The 24,197-nt window shown below is 29.3% G+C and overlaps 4 protein-coding genes across 40 annotated transcripts in view; all 4 read right to left on the bottom strand.

The window, feature by feature from the left end:
* The window catches only part of LOC107452081 (bromodomain adjacent to zinc finger domain protein 2B), a 120,393-nt gene extending 119,648 nt beyond the window's left edge, over positions 1-745 (bottom strand). For 33 of the 35 annotated variants that reach the window (XM_016068370.5, XM_016068376.4, XM_016068373.5 and 30 more), the window contains exon 1: positions 611-745. The gene's annotated coding sequence lies outside the window, so the exon portion shown is untranslated. Of the gene's footprint in view, positions 1-124; positions 231-610 lie in introns of those variants that run through there. The other 2 variants (XM_016068372.5, XM_071179841.2) reach the window with 2 other exon arrangements.
* An 8,518-nt stretch (positions 746-9,263) lies between these two features.
* On the bottom strand, positions 9,264-10,295 carry LOC147816448 (protein FAM200A-like). The gene is made up of 2 exons (XM_087155594.1): positions 9,686-10,295; positions 9,264-9,637 (listed from the first exon to the last, which is right to left on the bottom strand). Exons 1-2 carry the CDS (start codon positions 10,293-10,295, stop codon positions 9,264-9,266), a joined length of 984 nt encoding a protein of 327 aa, XP_087011720.1.
* A 58-nt stretch (positions 10,296-10,353) lies between these two features.
* On the bottom strand, positions 10,354-10,941 carry LOC147816447 (protein FAM200B-like). Its single transcript, XM_087155588.1, has one exon. The coding sequence runs from the start codon at positions 10,939-10,941 to the stop codon at positions 10,354-10,356; it is 588 nt and encodes a 195-aa protein (XP_087011714.1).
* Positions 10,942-11,999: 1,058 nt separating this feature from the next.
* LOC107452083 (uncharacterized) overlaps positions 12,000-24,197 on the bottom strand; it is a 49,929-nt gene continuing 37,731 nt past the window's right edge. For all 3 annotated transcript variants that reach the window (XM_043049444.3, XM_043049394.3, XM_021146142.4), the window contains 2 exons: positions 20,440-20,567; positions 12,000-13,660 (listed from right to left, as the gene is read on the bottom strand). In XM_043049444.3, the coding sequence (XP_042905378.2) occupies positions 13,333-13,660; positions 20,440-20,567 (456 nt within the window). In that variant the 3' untranslated portion in view covers positions 12,000-13,332. The remainder of the gene's footprint in view (positions 13,661-20,439; positions 20,568-24,197) is intronic.

Below are 24,197 nucleotides of genomic sequence, written 5' to 3'. Positions count from 1 at the left end.
CTCAAAATTAAAAATTTTATAAGTCTCGAGATAATATATTTAATAAATAATAATGCAGCAATAAATGTATAAAATATTAAATAAATCTAAACTTGATAGGCAAACTTAGATTGTAAAATCCTACCTGTATTCAAATAGTACTACAACAGCTGATCACCTGCTCATACCATTCATGTAAACACAATCTTACATCACAGTTAAGACAGAACATAAACAAAAGAAAAATTAAAATTCAAGCAGAAAATCTTAGTTTATTTAGTATGGAATTGATCCCGATATGAATTGTAAGTATTTCCATTTAAGAATATAATAACAAAACATTCACAGGTATCTCGTGTTTTTTTACATCTCGATCAGCCCGTCACATGTAGTTTGACAGTTCATGTAAACACTGACCGGCATTTGATGTTTAACATGATAGATTTCATAGCGAATCTGTAACGCGATTATTATTCTAGATAGATCGAACCCTGCAGAAACGCTAAGTAACTAGAATACGAGAAGTACTTAGTATTTGGAAAGGACAATGAAACATATAAGCTAAGTAATGATTTAAATGTTGGATTTCGCGGTCTCCCGCGGATTAAATGGTCATCTAATGGGTACTTACGTCAAACTGGAGGTTTTAGGCTTCGATTTCAATAATTTTTGCAAATTTTGTAGCTTTAATTATCTTGAAAATCTAAAAACGATTTCCTCTTTGTCTGAGACCGGCGTTTGCCAGGGTAAAATGGAGTGGGACTGTGTGGAGTGGAATCAAGCTTGCAGGAAGGAGCGCATGAGGTTTGTGACGTCATACCATCTTTGTTAACAATAATACACATCAGGACTAAAATCTGTAAAGATGATGACTGCTGCGACTGTCTATTACTACTTCCTTTGATTAACGTATTAATTTATGAATATCGCACAATGTTTTCAACTTAGACGAACAAAGGGAAAAATACTTTAAACTTGACAAAAGATTTGTGAAATGATAGGTAAACTTAGTTTCTGAAACTGAAACAGAAACTTTCTGCGAAAGGTGTGCGATGAGGGGACAGGTAGACGACCCCCTCGTTGATTAATTGCTTAAACACTTTTTGTAATTTTTTTTTTATTGGAAATAATAATAAAACAACGCTGTTTGAGTTATTAATTATTATTTTTTTATATTTAAAATATTATATTTTTTAAAAACAATATTTAAGAAAATTTATTAAAAATTTAAAAAAAAAGCGCTGTTGTTTTTAAATATTGCTTTGGAGAGAAAAGTAAACGTGGAATTAAAAATTATATTTTAAATCATTTTTTTTTAATTATTAGGTTTGATTATTATTTTTTTTTTTTATTGTTTGTATTACTTATTGACACATTAACAGAAGCAAATTAAATTTTGTTTTAAGAATTAATTGTACTTCAAATTATTTTAATCGGTAGCAGGCAGCTCCAAATTATATAAGTCAAATTTATAAAACAGATAAAATGTTTAATAATATAACATTAATATTAGGCATGAATTATGCGAATTTGTAAAGAAAAACGTTTATAATTCTGTTACTTTTATTTAATCACTTCAAATGATAACACGATTTCATAACTAGAGAAGTAACCAAGAATTTTCAAAGAAAACCATCATTTCAATTTAAGTGTTAAAGAATTAAAGAGCGCATAAGACATCAATTAAAAATTATATCTGATAAGCCATATTTGTTCAATTAGTACTTTTAACAATGTTATGGCTAATAAAATCAATATAATTTAACTAGTGCTGCCATCTATTAAGTCATTTTAGAAAATATAAAATAACTTGTTTAAAATATTGAATTCCATTTTTCGTTGTTTAATTTATTTAAAACATTGTTTTCCAATTGAAAGAAAGTGATTCTAAATTCAATGAGATATTTCGTTATATCGAAAATCTTTTTTCTCCTAAACTGTTTAATTTTTCTTTGAGAACATTATTATAGGTAGTTTCAGATTTTTTATTTTTTCCCATTCTCAATTTTTCCTTGGTAAAACTATTTCCTGTTTATATTATTTTGTAAGCTAATTTATTTTGAAAAGGAAAAATGATGAGGAAAAGTTGTATTGAATATTCTTATTAATTTATTTAATTTTATTTATACATATATCGTATAAGAATGTATATAATGAAACTAATATTTTTAATACGTAGGATTTGGTTTCTTACTTTTTTTTAAAATCATGATTTAATTTATTAATCAGTTGCTGATACTCTCTGATTTCCTTATAAATTTGGCATTTAAATACTTAAATGATTAATTTAACTTTTCGATCAAGTATGTTAATACTTTATAACTTGTTATTGTTATTTAAATATGTTTTTGAATAAATGGTTCTTAATTATATTATAAATTAAGAATTAAAATACATTAATGAAAAGCAATCCATTAAAAGATAATTACAGCAATTATTTGTTACGTGCATAATAAATCAATACAATTTATTGTGGGAAATTTTTTAGTTTTTAAACTATTTATAATTTTATGTGCATATGTTTTTTTATTATTTAAAACTATTATTACAATTTAATTTGTCATATTAATGTTCCTATAAATTGCTCTGTATATAAATTGATCTCTCTGCAGATTAATTAAATTACTCTGTAGATAATTTAATTATAATTAATTAAATTATCATAATTTAATATTAATTAATTAATTAAACTATAATAATGTATAATAATTAATTAAATAAATTATTACAATTTAATAATAATTAAATAAATAAATTATCATAATTTAATAATAATTAATTAAATAAATTTTCATAATTTCATAATTTAATAATAATTAATTAAATAAATTTTCATACTTTCGTAATTTAATAATCATTAATTAAATTAATAATTTTTCAATTGTTTATAGTTTTTTGAGGGAGTTAACAAATAAGGAATGAGCTGACGATTTCGCTTTAAGTGTTTCAATAAATCAAAATGAATTCTAAATGATTCGTATACCCAAATAACAATTCAAGACCAAAAGAAGAAAACTGCTTATCAAGATTATTAAGTTTTGACAAATCAATGACGTGAAAGATCGGTTTATGACGCAGTGAAGATATGCCTTTCTGTGGGAAAAACCCTTCCGGTCTGCACATAAATTCGATATTTTTTTTTTTCTTTTCTAATTAGCTTTCATGAACTTAACTCGTTCTCCCCTTGGTCTTCAACTACGGAATTAAATTTTAAACCATAGAATCTTTAATAATCGAAAAATCAAATATATAAAGTGTCGCGCGTATCATGAATTCCTATTTATATCAGGTAAATTTAGAGTTATAATAATTATCAGTGAAATATGTAATAATTATCAGTTGACTTTATTTTAATGAAATAGAAAATTAAAATAAGAGATGTATTAATTTTGTTGCACTTAGAATGGCAAGGTATAAATATCTAACAATTTTAACTAATTAGTAATTTGAAATATAATTTTAACAAGTTTTAAATACATTTTCTTGATAAAGTTGTTCGCTTTTTATTTATTTATTCATTTATTTATACAGGATAGGGTATTCTGCAACGGCGCTCTCTAATATATTTTTTACAATTCTTTTATTAGAGTAAACTTTACGGTTTCGCGTAATCTAATATTTAAATAAGAAAATCCAAAAACGCTTTGAAAATCTGGCGATTGACTTTCAGGAAAGAGGAAAGAGGGTATAAAAGACAAAATATGTTTGATTGCCCAAGGAAAGATATAGGAGCTAAATGGTGATTCGATTATTTGTAATACCTTTAAGTTTCATGGAACAATCAATAGGTTTAGAGTTTTATTTTATTGAATAATCGATGTTGAACAGCCGAATTTTATTCTGAGTTTATGACTATCAGTGTTTTAACTCTGCTGCCTTTTTACTTTGAATTCAACCTAGAAGACAAGAGAACTCCTGGATTAGGCATTGAGATAAACTAGCTTTTAAGGAGGACTTATCGATAGAACTAACCAGCATTTGCGTTACGTGGATAGGTAAAGCACGAAAACTTCCGATGGTAGCCCGACGTCAAAGAGATATTGTACGTCAGCATTGTGGTCTGAGATTTTAAGTTTTAATGTTTTTAATCCATCCTTCCTAACATTTTTAATGGTGATTTGACGAAGTCATTTTTTCTCTTGACTATTAATTTGTTTTCGCCAATATTTATTAGACAAGTACTTATTGACCAATACTTATTTGATATTTCTAAAAAGCGCTCTAAAAATAAGTATTAAGAGCGGTGGTTACTTAAGGGTTATTCTAAAAAACCACTAATTTATTTTTTTAGTTATCAGTTTCATACATATTTCTTATCGATACGTAAAAAAATGTATTGCAATATTTCCTCTACGTTAATGTAAAATCGTTTTCTATGATTAATGCAAATTAAATTGTAACATTTAGCATTATATAATTGACATATCATTACCAACAATCATTATGAAAATGGAATTATAAAATATTTAGGGAGAAATATATTAGGAAAGACACGAACTTAAATCAACTTTTTTTATCGCTCTTTTGGCAAACTTATATTCTACACATAAAGTGAAGCTCTTGATTATAACCATAGGAAAAGTTACAGCAGCCAATGCATGCTGATTCCTGTAAACCTCCGGCATAAACATACGATACATCTTTAAACTTAAATCGCGTTTTACATGTAATTTTTCTATCTCGTCCTATCCATACCTCAGAAACTATAATTCATTCTATTTTCTTTTTAATTTTATGGTACTATAGATAGTAAAAATTCTTCACGTGTATTATGGGAGCTTTTTTATATCTCTATTTTTGAATATTTTTTTTAAGTTTCAAACATTGGTAGAATAGTTTGTCTGTTTTATAAGCTTCAAATATCGGCAATGTTCTCTTTCTTTTTTTCAAAACTCGACTTTTTATTTTTTGCTTTTTTTCTACTAACTTATTATATTGAGAGTAAAAGTAAAATTTTCGTTTAAAGCATCGAGAAATTACATCGACCAATGCTATAACATTTAATTTAAATCTCGTTTTTTAAGAAACCATATTTTTTCTATCTCGTCACCTCAGAAACTGTGCATTGGATTTTCATTTTATTTTTATGCAATTATGGATAATCAAGCTCTAGTGGGAGGTTATAACTATATCTCTATAGGCTACAGACATCGCTAAAATGTCCTCTACCCCCCCCCCCACACACACATACACGCACGCACATACAATTGGAACATTGAATAAAAATTTAAAAAAATTTTATCCAAGTTTTATTATCAATGTCTGGGAAACGATGAAACAATTTTTACCTAGAAAATTCGTAAAAACAAGATACTCTTTATTATTATTTATTATGTGAAAGGGACAGTTTAAACCAATCAAAATATTTATTATTGTAGCATTCCATAGAAAATAAATTGTTGCAATGAAAATTTACGAAACATTTATTTTTACTTGCAGTTCTACCTTTTCATACTTTACAAATGTCATAAATGGTTGTTTATAAGTATGAATAGCTCAAAAAATTAAAACCAAAATGTGTTGCATTAAGAATAAGCAAGGAATGTGATTATGTGATACAATTTAAGTAATGGAGAAATAGGAATATCTATCACTGGTACATTCATAGTATTATCGCAATACAATATTATCATATTTATTGAAGCTGTAATCTACTCCAGATGTATGTACACCATCAGCTTGTGCCCTTGTATAAGGGTATAACAACATACTACAATACAGGAAGCTGTTTTACTGTAGGTGCTTTTTTTTCCCCTTCATAACACACACCGTTAAACAAGGCAGTAGTAATAGAATTTTTTTTTCTTATTTTTTTTTAATTTTTTGTCACGTAAAGCACACACGTTGAGAAATCTGACCCATCCAACTTTTTTTCAAAACTCAAAATTGTTAATACTTTTTGTTTCCATCTTAAAAATATGCGAGTATAATAAATTAATAGCAAAAATTTATTTTTATTGCCTTTCGAATCAGTAATATTTATTTATAAACAGTTATTCGATAAAATTTTGACGGAGTAGCATTTCCTTTTCCTACGTATGACTCTTTTTTCTTGATTGATTCTCCATTGACTGAAGCATGAAGCAATAGTGGACAGTAAATGTAAAGCTTTCACCGTAATTGTAAAAATTGCTTTATATAATTATTTTTAATTTATAATATCAATTAATTTTAATTAATAATTATTTTCATTAATAATATTAATTTTAATTAATAATTATTTTTAATTAATAGCATTAATTTTAATTAATAATTATTTTTAATTAATAATATTAATTTTAATTAATAATTATAATTAATAATATTAATTTTAATTAATAATTTAATAATTAATATTTTTTTATTATTATTTATCGTCGTGAAAATAAACTAGTAAAATCAAATAAATTAGTAAAAATATTTTTCCATTGTATGCATAATATAATGTAATCACGTGACTCATTATTTTCTACTAGGTGAACTAATTGAAGCAATAGTAATAACTTTTTAATCTATATTGCTCTAGTAATGAAATACCCCACGTAAACAATTATTTATCATCTGTTTAAGATCAAAATAAATTATTGAAATACAAATTTTAGATAACTGTTTTGTTTGTTATTGTAATTAAGCCTACTTTTTCTGTTGTATTTAGAGTAAATATATTTTCTCCAAAAAACGTAAATATCTTTCTGTTTAAAAAAAGGTTTTTAATTATGTTTATTTTATTTTTATATTTTTTTTTCTTCATAATTTTTAATATTTAGCGTGTGTTTATGTAATTGAATTGCATTTTAATTTTGCACTTATGATGTACTTCACTATGCACTTATTATTACTTCCGATAAATAATTAGGTAATTTCTTTTAACGCAAAATTCACCTCGTTGGTATTAACCTATTTTTTTTAAAATTTTAAAAAATTTTTTTAATTATGCAACCATGATCATTAATCATCATGAATTATCTATTAGAATCGTTTTGTCTTTTATTATACTACTCAAAGAAAAATTTCTATGTCTACACTTTCTCAAAGGTAGTTTATTTTAAGCAATCAAATCAAATAGACTCTCATTCTTAATAATTCTAACCATCATATTTTTTAAAACATAATTATTGAATTTGTTAATATTGTATATACTAGATGGCGCTTTGTAAGAGATTATCAGATTTTTATCTTAAGAATACTATTCATTTCAGTAAGTCTTTAAATCATGATTATTAATGAAATCGTCATAAAAAAATTTTAATATATAAGTATATTGCGGCAATAAGTAAGAAAATCCATTAATTTCGAACAATTTTCCTATTTTTTTATATAGATCGATAAATATTTTTATTATATTTCATATTGATTACTTTTATTGTTTGTTTAATTAATTAGTGCAGACGATATTTTAAGTTACGAAATCAGGCACAAAAACCTACTTTCTCTGAATAAATATACCTTTTTCCCGGATTTCTGACCTCCAAAATATAGGGGGGTAACTGCAATCTGGGAAATATGGTTCCAATAGTTTGGTCAAGAGAGCACTCCAAATGTTGTACCCAGGGCCTGACTTAGCCTAATTGGGGCCCGGGGCAAAACCATCTTTCGGGGCCCCCCTCTGCGTCACTACTTCAGTAATGAAGAACCCAACTTTATGGAGGCATTTAAATTTTCACCTAATTATAGATATATAACAAGAAAATTAACTAGGACCTAATATAGCTATTAAGTCCTCCCCCCCTTCATTGGTCTGACGAAATACCGTTCTGTCAATTTTATTGATTTTCTGACAATTCTATGTCGATCATTAAAATGATGTAACACATCTGATGAGCCAAAATTTGGCTAAAATGCTATTTAAATTTATAATTAGAAAATGTAAAGCATTATTATTTTCTTAAATATTATTAAAAGTTATTATTTTCTTCTAGTTTTTCTTAAATATTATTAAAAGTTATTATTTTCTTTCCGTTAACTGAATTAAAGACGCATTAAAGGGTCAACAATGGGATAACTTATTGTTAACTTTTTCAACTAGCAATAAAAAATTCATATCCTTGCTGACATGAGGGCGGAATTCAGATAAATTTTCGCAATTACGATGGCTCAATTAAGCCAATCAGAAGCCCATATCTTCGTTAACATATCAAATTTTGAGATATGTAAAAATCAGGCTTTTGATTAGCCAAATTTGTCCATCACAATTGCGAAAATTTAGCTGAATTAGCCATGGCTGAATAGCCTGAATTAGCCCTAGAAAGCCATAGATTTACGAATTATAAATTTTTTGTGTTCATACGATTGGTTAGTGAAGAAGCTAGCATAAAACTGACGGATTTTACACTGTACTGATATTTTGTTTTAAAAAATGTTCATTAAAAAAAGAAACACAAAATAAACTTTGTACTTCATTCCCCCCCCCCTCTGATGTGGGAGGCCGGGGCAACTGCCCCGTATGCCCCTGCCTTAGTCAGACTCTGATTGTACCTCTTAATATTAATTTTGCTTATTGCGTATCTAGAAGTTTTAAGCCAATTGAAAAAACATTTCGAACAGTTAAGTTCGTTTATCTTAAGATAATTCAGTGCAAAAAATAACTTATAGTAAATATTTATCTTTTATTAGACTATTCAAAAATGGTCGAAAAAATGTTGAACTGTAAGGTATACAATTTCTTGCATCATTCCAAAGAACATACTTTTGCATGGAAAAATACAAAATTTGAGCAAAATCGGTAGAATAGTTTCTGAGAAATTGAATTTCAAAGGAGTCTTTAAAATTCGATTTCTCGAGAACTGTTTACGATTTTGCACAAATTTTGTATTTTGACATGTAAAATTCTATTTTTGAAAATGATATAAAAGTTATATACCTAATAATTTAAAAAATGTTCGACTATTTATTATTTATTTCGACTATTCATTGTTCGACTATTTTTTATTTATTTACTAAAATAAATAAAAGTAAATAAATATAAAATAGTAAATAAATAAAAAATAAATATTTACTAATAGTTATTTTTTGCATGGAATTATCTTTGGATAAAAAAATTTTATAACTGTGTGCAGAAAATTTTTCAATTCGCTTAAAAAGTTCTCGAGATATGGCGAAATATGCAAAAAGTAAAATTAGCATTAAGAGGTCCAAACTTTAGAGCAGTGGTTTCCAAACTTGATGTTACTACGCCTCCCTTAAAAATATTTAATCATTTGGCGCCCCCCCCCCCTGATGATTTCATAAAATAAAAACACAAAAATTTTTGCTCTTATAAAATTTATTCATACAAACTAATGGAAAACGATATTTTATTATTGTTTTTAATGAGATGGATGTGCTTGTCTATTAGCACAAAGTTTATCAAATCTTGGTGTTTGTGACGATATAGCTACTCGTAGCTCTTTTTCTACAACTAAACGAGCTCGATATTTGGATTTCATAGCAGCCAAGGCAGAAAATCCCGTTTCGCATAAATATGATGTTGCGAACGGCAGCAGTACTTTCAAAGTTTTGTTTGACAAAGTGTTATATTCTGTATGAAGATTCAACCAGAATTGAACCAGAGATACAGTCTGAAATTTATGTTTTAATGTAGTATCACAAGATAATTCAATAAATTTTTCTTTTTCAATACTTGTCAATCCAAATTCATCATCTTCTTCGTCGATAAATGGATTCTGTATCCACGCAAACTCTGTAAAATCAAGATCACCAAAATAATTCGAAAATTAAAGCAACAAACCATTCAAGTGTTCCACAAAGAGATTTTTGTTTGCTTCTATGTTATCTCGGGCGCATAAATTTAGACGTGGAAACTTGTCAGTCTTATTGTTTTGCAAATTTGATTTCCATAGCTCCACTTTTTTAATGAATGCTTTCACTTTGTCTTCTTGTATAAGCAAATGCATTTGCGGTCCTTGCATTGATTTATTAAGAACACTCAATTTTTCAAAAATGTCAACCAAATATGTAAGTTTAACGATAAAATTATCATCCCTAAACATATTGCCGTCTTCATTGTGATTTTCCTCGAGAAACATAGCAATTTCTTCTTTAAGTTCAAGTACACTTTGAATCACTTTTGCACGAGATAGCCAGCGCACTTCACAATAGTACAGAAGTGACGTGTAATTAGCTCGCATATCTTCACACAGTTTTGCGAACAACCTTGCTTTTAATGGACTGTTTCTTATGTAATTTATAACTTTTGTTACTTTTGCAAAAACAATGTTAAGTTCCTCTCTTATAGTTTTTGATACGAGAGCTGCTCTGTGGAGCATGCAGTGCGTCCAGAGAACCTCAGGTGTTTTCATTTTAACTAGTGTTTGAAGACCAGTTTTGTGTCCCGCCATTGTTTGTGCACCGTCAGTACAGAGCCCAATGCAATTATTCCACATTATGTCGTTCTCATTAAAAAATCTGACTTATTTTGAACATTTCATTGGATGTGGCTCTGTCAGGAATTGGTTTGCAAAATAAGATATCTTCAATTATATTAGTATCGTCAACATATCGAACATATGCAATTAAATGTGCGTCTTTAGCTACATCAGTAGCTTCATCTACTTGTATGGCGAATTTTGAAGTACGCATTCGAGCAACTAAGTGGTCACAAAGATCTTCAGATATATCATCAACTCTTCTGCCAGTTGTATTATCAGCAAACGGTATTTGTCGCAGCTGATTCGCATAAGATTGGCCAAACATTGTTTTGACCATATCAATAGCTGCTGGCAAAACTAAAGTTTCTGCTATTGTGTGGAGTTTTTTACATTGCGCGATTCTGTACGACACTAGGTATGATGCTAGTAATGCATTTGATGGAATATGAACAATTTTTTTGAAAATTTGCTTGTTTTTAGATAACTCATCCAATTTTCTTTGAAAAAATTCTTGGGGCTTACCAACGTATTCAGAATGAATAGTTTCAAGGTGCTGTTTCAATTTGCCGAGTTTCATACTATCAGCAGCCAAAACTTTTGAACACAACAAACACATTGTTTTTCGACATTATCGTTTATAATATTAGTAAATCCAAACGATAAATAAAATAAGTCGTATTTCCTTGTCTTGGGAGTTCTTCCTTCCTGTTCCTTGGGGCTTGTATTCCCACTATTTGTGCCAACATCAGAATCTTCATTATTAGTGGATTTTCGCTTACATCCTATCAAAAACTTATCCATTTGTCTGGAAATATTAGGACTAATATTATATTTTTCTAAAAAAATAAAACTATTAAATTACTTACTATTATGATCAGTGGGCAATCACGTCAATAACAATAGAAACACAACCTAACACTGCTGAACCAATTAAATATTAGCTGTGACACGAAACAAATTGGTGAGCTAAACGTGCGTCGATCTTTTCTGGATGTGTGGCATCCAGTGGCGTTAGTGTGCGCGCATCTGGCTTTTGTTAAGTTGTATCGGTCGAGTGGAGCTAGTGTCGCCAAATTAACGACGTCTAGGTATATGGATGCCTAGTTACGAAATGTTTAGTTGAACTATGCGCTACAAAGCACAATGGTATTTTTTCATTTTTTTATATTGATGGTATTATTTCATTATTTTTTACGTAGAAAACTTTAGCAGTAATTTGGAAAATTGTTCACTGTGAGTAATTTTCGCGGCTCCCTTTAGACTAGTTCACGCCTCCCTACGGAGGCGCGCCTCCCAGTTTGGAAAACGCTGCTTTAGAGTGTTCTCCTAGCCAAACTATGGGGACCATATTTACCAGATTGTGGCTACCTCCTACATTTTGGGAGCAGAAATCCGAATCCGTCGAAGAAAAGGTATGTTTATTCAGAAAAAGTACGTTTTTTGTGTCTGATTTTGTAACTTAAAATTCCGTCTGCACTTAGCAGATTTGAGGTCTCCCTATTGAACCATTAAAATTGAATCCTAGAAAGTAAAGATCCGATCACTAGATCATAAGTTATTCAGGGTGGTCCGTTTTTTTTTTGCGCACCGTATATATTGCAACACTCTTTTACTACACTGATTTCTTTAATAATGTCATACTCTTAGTTTAGTTAATTACGAATAGAACAAAAGGATTCAAAAGTATATTTATTAATTAGTACACATTACAACCTATGTCCTACAATAAAAGCTATAACTTTTCTAAATAAATAACAAATTTTACACAGAAAATTCACACATAGAAGGAGACATGTGTTTTATGTTTAGGTTTCCTATTTGAAAATATTTTCTATGCTTTTATGGGCAAAAAAATTTGCTTTTTACTCTTCTCGCATGCTGTCATTGACACACATAATGTTGAATAGAATTTTGCTGACTAGTCATTTTTGTAGTGTCCATTTCTAACCAGTATCAATCCTAAGGAAGTTGATAGTATTATAATCGGAACTTCATCACTCGTGTGAGGGATTAAATGCTGTTATCACTTACCCACAATTCTTTGAAAACTATTTTAAATTACCTTTGTATATTAAAATAATACATTTGTAGCGATTGTGAATCCCAGTTGTCCTTCAACCTAGCCATTTTGGCACTTATGCAGTATTATACACATCATAGCAAGATACATTAGATTTCTAAGGCGAGAACTAATCACTGTTGGTCAACTAAAGGATTAAAACAAAAACAAATGTCAAAACGAGTTAGCTTGTACTTGAATTTATGCTTGTTAGATGGAGAGCACATTACTCTTGCAATTTAGACACCTCTTTCTAATGCAATAGGATCCGTTTAAAATTTGAAAGCATTAACGAACCCTATTAACGTTTTTGAGCAATATAAGGACCATAAGATTCCATTTCTGACAAAGAATTCTGTTTGTTTGATAGCTGTCATAATGTCATAGTTCTTCGGCAATCTACTCAGAAATAACTTACACATTTATATTACTGAAACCACATAAATTTATAACACTGAAGCCACTGGTTTTATAATACTGAAGCCATATGGAATTATAAAATTGAAATAAGAATGTATTCACATGATGTGTTACTTGACTGAATGAGCTCTCATTTGGAACACTCTAAATTACAACCATCATTTTACACTTTGAGCTTTTGTTTGTGCCTTCCTGCTTATTGCAGCAGGGACAGTTGACAGATATTTATCCACCAGGCTTTCCATCAAGTCGTTCGTAAAGTAATACCCGTTGCATTTATAATATAGAAAACAAAATAAATAATTTTTGATTGACTGGAGAGAGGAACCTGCACAAGAAAGAGTTAATATTTCGAACCAGTTGATGGTCATTTGTTGGATGGATTATTGTGTCACAGTTGTTCATTACATTGGACATCTAGATACCTATGCACTATTTAATACTTATAGTACTGAAGAAAGTTACATATAAATCACACAATTGTGAATGAAACATTGCTAGTTGACTAAACCAGGACAAGGACTAACGTTAACACTTTGAGTTCGTGCTCAGCGCATTTCCATTTGACAGTTGGACAGAAGTATCACAGTTGTCCATTAGTCTGGCCGCCTGGACACCTATGCAATCTATGACTACTCGCACAGGCCATTCTTCTTCTTCATTGATGGTGGACAATGGTGAACTGCTGCCACTGGAACTAGAGGTTGAACTTGAACTTCTAGATCGCGAATTACGGCTCCTAGGACTCATTGTGGGGCTATTTTGAGGTGAGTTAGTTGGTGGAAATGTTGAGTTTGATGTTGAATTTGTTGATGGGTTATTGACTTCTAGATTATTGTTGTTCTCAGCTTCAGACCTAGATGGAGAATGGAAGGAAACACAATTAGAGAGGTGTGAAATCAGTATAAACTAGAATTTCGAATGAAAGGCTAATTTCAAATGATACTTTTTAAACAGAAACTAGCAAGACCGTAGCCAGGATAAATTTTTTTTCGGGGGGATATGGTAAGAAGCAAGGACAGTTTCACACATGCAAAGTAGGGGAAAAACATTGTAACAAATATTGTTTATTCTGTTGTCTGCAAAAGTTAAACTAGTAATTAAAAAATATTACATAATAATTATTTTTCAATTAATATTGCATAATAATTATAATCAATTTGTAAACAAAGTTTACAAATACATGCGACGGGGAATTGAAGAAAATTTTTTCGATTACTTTTTTAGGACAAATCGGAATATCCCGAAATATGCTTAATAAAGTAAGCCCTGTTAGCCTTTCATCTTCAGTAGCATTTCTAGTTGCTGTTTTTACGCGTTTAAGAATAGAAAAAGTTCTTTCTGCAGTTGCTGTGGTAATTGGCAACGTAGCCAATATTGATAACAAGCAATAAATGTTTGGGTAAAAGATACTGTCACATTCTTCCATTGCTGAAAGTGCCGTATCTGATCTACTAAGGTGTTCACGCAGGTTCCACTCTGATGCCCATACTTCTATTTCTCCCATGAGGTTTTCGATGTCCATGAAATCTGCGTAGATTCAGAAATTGCATAAATTAATATGCTGAAAAACAATTGATTTCGGAGGAGGAGTCTAACCGAAGGAAAGATGAGCCACAAGGTCAAGTGAAGTTGATGCACTAGCGAAGGTGGTGTACTGGGAAAAAGTTTGATTCGACAGTTTTTGTTTTTCTTTTTACTGAGAGGCTCAAAGAAAGACTAAAAAGTTTGAATCCCAGAATTTCGGGGGGGGGGGGGGGTTTTCCCGACGGTCCCCCCCTGGCTACGGGCCTGGAAACTAGTATTTTATTGTTATATAAAATTTAATCAATATTTTCTATATTAGTATTTTCTAGAAAGAAAAAAATACTCTTTGAACTTTTTGTTATTATCTTTATTGTTTTGATAATATAAAAATTTAATCGGTTTTTCGATATGAAAATGGATTTAGCTATTCTGATCTTTTTGATATGAGATCATTTTTTTAAACATATTTATTTAAAATGTGCGTTTATCCGTCAAAAGATTTCTGAACCTCCAACTTCAATAGTTCCGTTTTTTTTAAATTTAGTTTCCATTGTTTAAATAAAATACATTTTTTGTTTCACCGATATAATCGTAAATTCGTGTTCGCAATTTGTGTATCATAATACATTTTATCGTATTAGATAAGGAAAGGTTGGAGCGATTAAGTGATTTTAAAATTTTCACGGTACTCTAGAAATTAATAAAAAATCTTATTAGCAAACAACACATCTCATAATCAACTAGAAATCGCCGTCCTTAAAAGATAGAGAAGTTAGTAATAAAAGTTAATGATAAAAAATTTGTTAATAAAAATTATTCTGAAATTTAAAATCATTGTAATTTTTATTTATTTATTTAGTTTTGCGTATTAGTAGACTTAAAAGACATTTTGAAAGATTAGATATATCGATAAAATTTTAGGTACAATGATCCCTTAAGTTTTTAGATGTGTAATTTTCACAGAAAATACATAAATTTATCCTCACAATTAAATATAAGTTCTATTTTTTGACCTCCTAAAAGTCAAAAGTTGTCTAAGAAGAACGTCTAGCATAGGATTCAATTACAATGGGGAACTATTTTTTTAAATGTTTTTCGTTCATGAGATTTTTTTAACCGATCTTCGATATTTTCATGTCGTAGAGTCATATCTACAATCGGTTTCTTTCTTCAGGCAACAGTTTTTTTTTAAATGACATTTTTAGTCTTTTGCTTTGTCAAAACGTACAAGTTTAAAAGGGTTATATATAACAGGGGATACATAAAAGTTGCGACAAAATTCTAGGGGAGTTAGGGCTTATCATCGGAATTGTAATCCTATGCCTGGAAGTGTCGTCCTGCGTCGCTAAGGGTTCTTTCTTAGTATGAACTGTTTCTTCGTGCGCTTCTGAACAGAAAAGTGCCCCTTGCCGCGTACAACGACGTTTCCGGTCATGTGTTTCTATTCAGTTTTAATCCCGTTTATGTGGCTCAGCACCCCTAGAAGTTTGTAGCATCATTTACGCAACCCCCTTTATAAAGACCGTTTTTAAATTTGTACATTTCAATTAAAAATAGACTAAAAAATGCCCTTTTAATAAAAAACTGAGCAAACCTAGGAGTAAAGTTTAGGAGCAAACCTAATTTCAGATTTGGAATCCTTACCCTTGAATTAGGCAGCATTTTATATAAATGCAACCAAAAATTTGTTCTCCAGGGTTAGCAGGCGTAATGTCTTACTTATTTAAATCTTAAAAAAGCACACGAACTTTTTTTTATTATAGATTTAGAAGGTATCTCTTTATATATATGTGTGTGTATCAATAATTACAGAACTTTATGTAGCTTTTTCAAAACTTTACATTCGAAAAGGAACTATAATATCATTAAAAAATAGTTTTGTTTTATTAAAAAAAAAAAAAAAAAGACGGACTCTACGAAAAAGATTTTTCGAATCCTGTATGATGATAAGTTTATCTATCATGTGTCAGTTTTCTACTGTCTCTTACGAGAATATTACTTATCTTAGATTTTCTTTATCGTCATTATGCGCACGTGGCGGGTTATTATGCCTTTTTTTCTTTTAATGTTTAAAAAAAGGAAGCAAAAATGGAAGATTACGTTCACGTGGTGCAATGACTGTTTCAGAACAATGGTTTCGTCAATTTTTACGTAAACATTGCTAGTCACAAATCGGAAATATTTTATGTCACAAATGACTTTAAAATTACCTAATTACGCTATGTATATCGTAAAAATTGTTAGCAATTTAAGAAAATTTTTTCGATTATTAAATATTGTAAATCTAACGTCATACACCCCTTTTCTCTTTACTGAAGTTGAAGTTTGATGTTAAAAATTGTGACTACGAGATTGAGAGTTAGAATTAAAATGTATAATTACCAGCATTTCATTCACCATAAACTAAAAGTTAATTAATTCATTTTTAAAATTATTTTGTATTAAGTAGAAATCTTTAATTAAACATTTTCTCAGTTTATTCTTTAAAAAAATGCTAGACTTGTATATTTCAATTTTAATTTATATTGATATTCGACGAGTAAAATTTTGATGGACACTATTCTTCTTGCAGATTAATTAACACTTAAATCTTCATTCTCAGTAGTAACACTTTTTGCACAATAATGTGTTCAAACTTTCTTGTATTCTCTTAAACTATTAACAATTTATAATTTATTATATTAATAAACTATAAACAATTTTATAATTTATTTTCTGTATGATATGTTTTAGCCTTCATAATGCAATAAATAAATATATATATAAATAAATAAATATGTTTGGCTTCATTTCCTAGGGTAAACATTATAAATCTAATATTTCTAGTTTAAACTGATTCATCAATAAATATATCATTTTATGCATTGACAAGTGTTATGCGATAAATTAAAATAAATAAATAAATAAAAATGTGACAATCCACACCCAAAAAATATTAAGTACAGCGGTCAATATCACTCGTAAACAGGGTTTACACCAGCAATGGAAATTGAGTGGTCCAATACGACCACCTTGGTTTTGATTTAGTGGTCCAAAAAATTTATACGGTAGACAAACTTGAGAAAAAAATATCAAACTTTACGATTGCATGATTCATGTTATTGTACACATCAAAAGTTATCAATTGCCATCTATTACACCCTAAAACTAATTATGTTCATTATTCCATAATGATTGAAGATTAGAATTTATTAAAATTAGGTGAAAAAAATCTAAATAATATTAGTAAATAGATTCAACATACATATTAAAATGCTGAGACCAAATAAATAATTAAGGAAAACAGAGAATGTAAGGACTAACAAAACATTATATTAAAAATTGTGATTGAAGTTGATTTTAAAAAAGAAAAAAAAAATTCGCTTTATTGATGAACAATTACACCGTCAGTACATGAAAATGTTAGTAAACCTTAGTTAATGGAGCCATATAAGAGAAATATGTATATACATTATAATTGTTATCCTTACATACATCAATAAGCGAAATAATAAAAGTTTGAAAATAACAGTTATTCCATTTGAATAATCTTATAACTAAAACCTACCAATGCGTAGAATAAAATTAGTAAAACATTTTTTTTAAATGCATGGATTTCGGGAAAAAAAACTATTTTTTTATTACTATTTTGTAACTAATAAACATATTTGAAGACGACAATATTGTCGCCCATGCATATGATTTTAGCGACTTTCTTAGAACATTTGGCGACAATTGGTGGCGATATCGCCATACTGGCGCGAACCCTACTCGTAAATCAAAGCACCAGTGTCATCAATTTAGTATCGACTTAAACAAACGTACCTTGTTTTCTTTTAAAACATTTTTGTATATAAATATACATCTCCATGTTTCCTTTATATTTATATTTTTTAAGAATTTATTATATTTTCTGTAATATCTAAAATAGTTACTTAAAAAAATATGCACAACGAAATAAAAAATAACCTATCTTCTGGTGGGTAATCAAAGTACCTGAAAAAATAATGAACTCACGCAACAGTTAGCTAGTTGTTGGTCAAGTTCTAGGAGATTTAGGTAACTCAATTTCAAGATGAACGTCATGATGGCAGCAACTTGATATGCATGCACCAACTAGTTTACTTTCTAATCCAACTGGTTCACACTGATCTGAAGTTGAGTAGGCTTCATGTCACCGACAGGGGTGCACAAATTAAGCATATAGCCCTTCTATTAAAATAGCCTCACTATAAACAAACATTCCCTATATAATTGTATTTTCAAATAGCACACTTTAATGTTGCTTTTCCCTAACTTAAACTGTTCTATATATGAATTTTAGACTTTTTTCTTTCTTTTTTATACTCATCTTTGGAACGCCGACCCAATTTTCGGGTTTACGACTACTAATGTTCAACTCCGTAGCCTTGTAATTTTGAACTCAATCTAGAACACAAGGCAATTCCTGGAGCAAATATTGGGAGAAATTTGCCTTCACTCTTTTTGATGTAACTAACCCGTATTTGATTTACATGAACAGAAAAACCTAACACGGTAAGCCTGACAGCAAGGGGACTTACACCCATGATCCGTCTACCACTGAGGATATTTTACGTCAGCACTGTGATTGATGCAAGCCGGATGCGGAATTCGTATCAACTAGCCATCGCTGGGATTCGAACCCGGTTCACCTCTTTGGAAGGCGAACGCTCTACTCTCTGAGCCATCACGGCTCAGCTTTGTTTTCTTGCTAAAAAATTTTACACATCCCACGTATATGAATCTATTATGATATAAATCAAGTATACAGATTATATTTTAACAATTGACATTCCCCCCAGCAGAATTGGAGTCTCATTGTTAACAAAACCCTATATAAATTAGGCTCTTTGGTTCTAAATAAAGGTAACTAAAAATTTTAAGTGAGGACTTAAGCTTGAATAAACGTTATATTTATTAGTTTCTATAAATGATTTACGAATGTAGGAAACCACAAAAGATTTAAATTTGTGTCTAAAAAAATTTTAAATTATGTCAAATCAATTTTTTTTCAAGCGCGCTTATTGTTTTTAAGTTTAAAAATGTGACTAAACCGGACAAAATCTATTTAGCTAGAGTTCATACAGAATTCGATTTAAAAAAAAAAAAACAATATTGTAGAAATGATTAATCGTTCTTTGATTAAAGAAATTTTTTTTCTCATATTCATTTCTATCGTATTAAATTGCAAAATTATGCTAACCATTTTTATCTAATTATATTATGAGATATATTTTGGCAGTATATTATGAGAATATGACATTAATTATTCCTTGAGCACTGCAAAAACTCCCGCATCAATTTAAAGTAAAATATACCTTCACTCAAGATTCCTGATGGCACTTTACCGTAAAATCCATTTTTGCCGGAACATGTTACGGAACAAATAATCTAACATACCGTAATTTTTACTGTAACAATTGCTGTAAAATCACTGAATTAGTCTATTTAAATAAATATTACAGTAACAATTACTGTAAAATCACTGAATTACTCTATTTCAATAAATATTACTGTAAAAATTACGGTGTAATATTTTACAGTAAAAATGGATTTTAGGCTTAAATTGATTTTACGGATGACGCACCCAAAGTGGTACTTTATACCGTAAATAATTTTTTACAGTGCTTACATTTTTTTCTTATCATTTTTCACTGATACTTAAATTTGAGTACATAAATTTAACGCATTGGCCGTTGAAATATTACGTAAGCACATAAGAAGAAATGGGGTGGGTTGCTATTTACTTACTTTTGCTGGCGAGAGGGTAGGGGAGATAATATGAGCATTGCTTTCGCAAGACAAATTTCTTACACCATAAAAATGTATAGAGTAAGCTTTGCAATTTGCATATTTTTAATAACAAAGAAGGTAAATCATATGAGCTACGCTTACGCGTGAAACTAAGTATTTTCAATCTAAAAATGCTTCGTAAATTTCAGCAAATTGAATAAAAAACACCTACGTAAGCATGAGGGTGTGCTATTAAACATAGGGCTAGTACACATATTTGCTTATTTTTCTGACAAAGGAGGAGGACCGTTGACCGAAAATATTCTTACCTAATAAGTGAATGACCTCCCATATAAATTTTTTATTACTACTCACCCATGCATAGGCGTAGCAGGCAACTGAAATCTGAACAATTCTTGACGAATGGCTTCATCATAAGAAGGGGGTGATTCTAATTGCTCCATATTATTAAAAGGTCTAGGTCGAATCGAACGAATTTCTTCCTAGAAAGGAACAGGAAAAAATCAAAAAGATACATTGGCACAATTTACACATGAGAAGAACTAATTATTCTTTTGTTTGAAATTGAGATGTAGTTGAAATGCAAGAAAGAATAGAAAGAAACTAAATTGTGAAACATTGAAGTTAAACAATGAACAATGTTTATAAGTTTTTCTTTTCTTTTTAAAGAAATATAAAAAACAAAAGGAAAAGGTACGCACCGTTACGACATATGAGCATGTTCTTGCAATCTTATTTTTCTCTCTCCAAATTCTAAATGTGTGTGTAGAAGTTGCTATATGTTGTAGTATTATAAGTTTAAAATGACTTTTAAAAATTCATGTCGTTAAGTATTTTTGCATATTATATCATTCATTTTTGTAAACACATTGATTGTTTTGATTTTGAGAAATCAACGATTGACTTACCAGTTGAAAAGAATTAAAAAAACGAGTTATGTCAAAATTAGGCTTAATGTTTTCGATTCTCTTGGAATGAACCAAGATCGTTCATGATGATTTAAAGATTGCTTTAATCAGAAAACCCATTTTATTTTATGTATATAAAATCGAAATATCTTGGTTAAACTTGGTTTAATATGAACCAGCATATTTTCGGTATTTTTCACTTAAAATAATGAAATAAATATTGCTTATTCATTTATCATTTAAATCTAAATAAATCTATTAAAAGATATTCTTATGTTTTACTGAAAATAGAACCACTTAATTGCAAAGATTTCTGAATAAATATGCAAATAAAGGTTGCATAATATACATATTAATTTTAATAAGTAGCTTAATATTGTTAAAAAAACATTTATTTTATTTATTTTTAGAAACTGCTGATGCGGTTGTGGAAACCAATAAATAATGATAGGTTATGGTTATTTTGTGGTTGGAAAACGTTTTTTTAATATTGAACTATTATACGTCAGTAGACAAAAGTTTATCGAATAAATATTTAAGATTTTTTTATCCTTTTGTTTACGATGGGTACAACTGATGGTCCAAAATAGCAGGTGTTATCAGGTGCGGTAGGCAAAAGGTTAAAATAGCATATCGATCAATTATTGAAGGACAACAAAGGAAAGCATATTGGAAAGTCATTAAAAAAGTTTATCAGCTAATTGTTATAGTACAGCATACACTGTTAGAAATTTCTGGCAAAAATGGTTAAATAGCAATTTATTTAATTGTTATTTTACCATATTCAATCAAAACGGCCAAATAACCATAAAAAGATTATATTCAAACTGTTAAGTGTGAGAAGAAACTTTTATTGATTGTTTTTACCTAATGTTGTTTAACAACCTGAATTCTATCCGGGCCAAATAGGCCCACCTTATGAAGTCATTTTGTTCCGTGCAGCTGGAGAGAGCTGATCGGTTATTCTCATGAACAGTGCCGTTCGAATCCCGGCGTTGTTATCACATTATTTCTTTCATTCCTTGAATACATAAAGTGTTTCCAGTGTCCAACACTTTTCAATCGATGACCCTGGACTATTAGGATACGAAACTCTCATTTACGCACAAATGGCGCGGCACACACAGGGCTCTAATGTCCGTTTAATTTTTATTTCTCAGGTTTAGAAACTATGCTAGTTGTAAATAGTAGTTACAAAGCCATGTAGTTTCATATTCACGGTTTTTTAGCCGTAACAGTTGTAAACGGTTTCAAAGCCGTAACGGTAAAAAAATGTTCTTGAGCCTAAACTTTACGGTTAATCGGATGGACAGACTGCTTCCAGTTATTTTACTGTAATTTCACAATGAAAATTCTAACTGTGTAGCATGCGGGGCAATCGAAGAACAGAAAGTTGCATATCAGTCAATTAATGTAGGACAGCAGAGAAAATTTTAACCGATAACTATAAGTTAACATAGAAAATAGGGTATCGGATTATTGTAGGACAACAAAAAAAAGCAAAATCGAAAATTTAAAATAAACAAAGGAAAACTATCGGGTAAATATCAAGGGAGAACATAGCAAATAATTATTTAACTCAACAGAAAAATTTTGAGATTCGGACAGTTAATTATAGGATAAACAAATCAGAACATTGTTACAGAAAACTGCATACTCAGAAATTTATTAAAAGACACATGGGTGATTCTACAAATTTGAAACATTTAAAGCATAAATTTTCTAGAAAATAATTTTGTCAAAAAAATTCCGCTAAAATTATTTAAATGTTAGTTAATATTAGCAGAGCTTAAAACATTATTTTTTTTAAATTTGCATTCTTTATGATGCAATTTAATGTTAAGAAATACAAATACAAAATGGACGTGATAATGAATTCAAGAATATCTAAATTTCAAGGCGAAATTTACATTATTTTGAAATTTTATTGTTCCCAGCTTCATATCTGGGAATATCTTAATTACGAATTGACATGCATTATTATCTATATTCATCATTCCTAATGGCCAATGAATCATAAACACATTTCTTATTGAGACACGTGGATGACAAATCAGAATTTTTCGTGTTCTCAACAAACAATATCTAAATCTATATAAGCTGTTAACTTTCAAAAACTTGGATTTGTAAATATATTTCGCATTTTTAAGAACTTCCTTCAAAATAATGAGTTGCTAAATTAGTGTTCTAACACTGATGCTAATTTTTTAAAAATTAAATCTATTAAAAAAAACATGCTTATCTTTTTGAGTCATGAGGATGACAGAAAATCTGTGGGACAGAATATTAGTATAGATTTGAGATAAAGTTATTATTTGATTTTACTTACTTTTATATTAGTTATCAGACGAAAATAGGACGAAAATAAAATTTTGGTATAAATTCTCTAGAACACACACAATATGAAAATAGGACGCATAGATGACTTTTGTTATATCACTTGATTAAAAAACTTCATTTGCTTCAAAAATATCTAAGTAGGAAATAACAATCGACTTGTTTCAAGCGCTAAAAAATAGGCACCCAAATTCTAGACTTGCAAGACGTGAATGAGAAGAAATAAAAGTGATTTTAAATATAAAGCAGAAAGCTGCCAACGAAAAATTGAAAAATAAAGGTGATAAACAAAACTAGAAAAACCTGAGTAGCTGAGAAAGAATAAAAATAAACAGGAAAAAACAGAACAAGTAAAATCCCTGTGGCTGATAGGAGCAAATCAGTGTAAAATGCATTTCTGATTGCAGTAAAATGCAATCCGAGTAAATGCAATGCTTCCAAACACTATGGAGAAGTGGTGAGTAATTAATGTAACTAACAAGGGAATCAGTATTCATATGAATAAAGCAAAATTCCAGGGCATCAAAATGAGTAAATATGACTGGGTTGATTTGTTATAGTTTACGATCAGAAAACGTGACGTGACTTTTGTTATAGCTTAAGATCAGAAATAAAGTGTTAAAGGATTATAAATACGTAGATAAAACTTCAAAACGTTACAAAAATATCGATTCAGAACACAAATAGTATTCCCAAATTTGTAAAATCTCTCATACATTCTTTTTGAACCTCATTAATAAGTCAATTGAAAAGTTCTGTCGTTTGATAAATATTTATGAGTATTTTACAACAAACCAAACGATTTTTAGTGGAACTCGTGAAGTTGTTCTTCACAACGCGGTTTATATTTAGAATACTGATATTTTG

The sequence above is a fragment of the Parasteatoda tepidariorum genome, chromosome 1 (genome assembly GCF_982258835.1).
Source record: "Parasteatoda tepidariorum strain Cologne lab strain chromosome 1, Ptep-v5.0, whole genome shotgun sequence".
NCBI lineage: Eukaryota > Metazoa > Arthropoda > Arachnida > Araneae > Theridiidae > Parasteatoda > Parasteatoda tepidariorum.
The sequence above is the reverse complement of the archived record's forward strand: the minus strand, read 5'-3'. Positions and strand labels throughout refer to the sequence as shown.

Bases quoted from the DNA above. Each gene is read 5' to 3' on its own strand.
- LOC147816447 (XM_087155588.1), bottom strand. From the start codon at position 10,941: ATGTGTTTGTTGTGTTCAAAAGTTTTGGCTGCTGATAGTATGAAACTC.
- LOC147816448 (XM_087155594.1), bottom strand. From the start codon at position 10,295: ATGGCGGGACACAAAACTGGTCTTCAAACACTAGTTAAAATGAAAACA. The intron at 9,638-9,685 runs GTTTGTTGCTTT...TTGATTTTACAG, and splicing joins CTTTGTGGAACACTTGAATG to AGTTTGCGTGGATACAGAAT.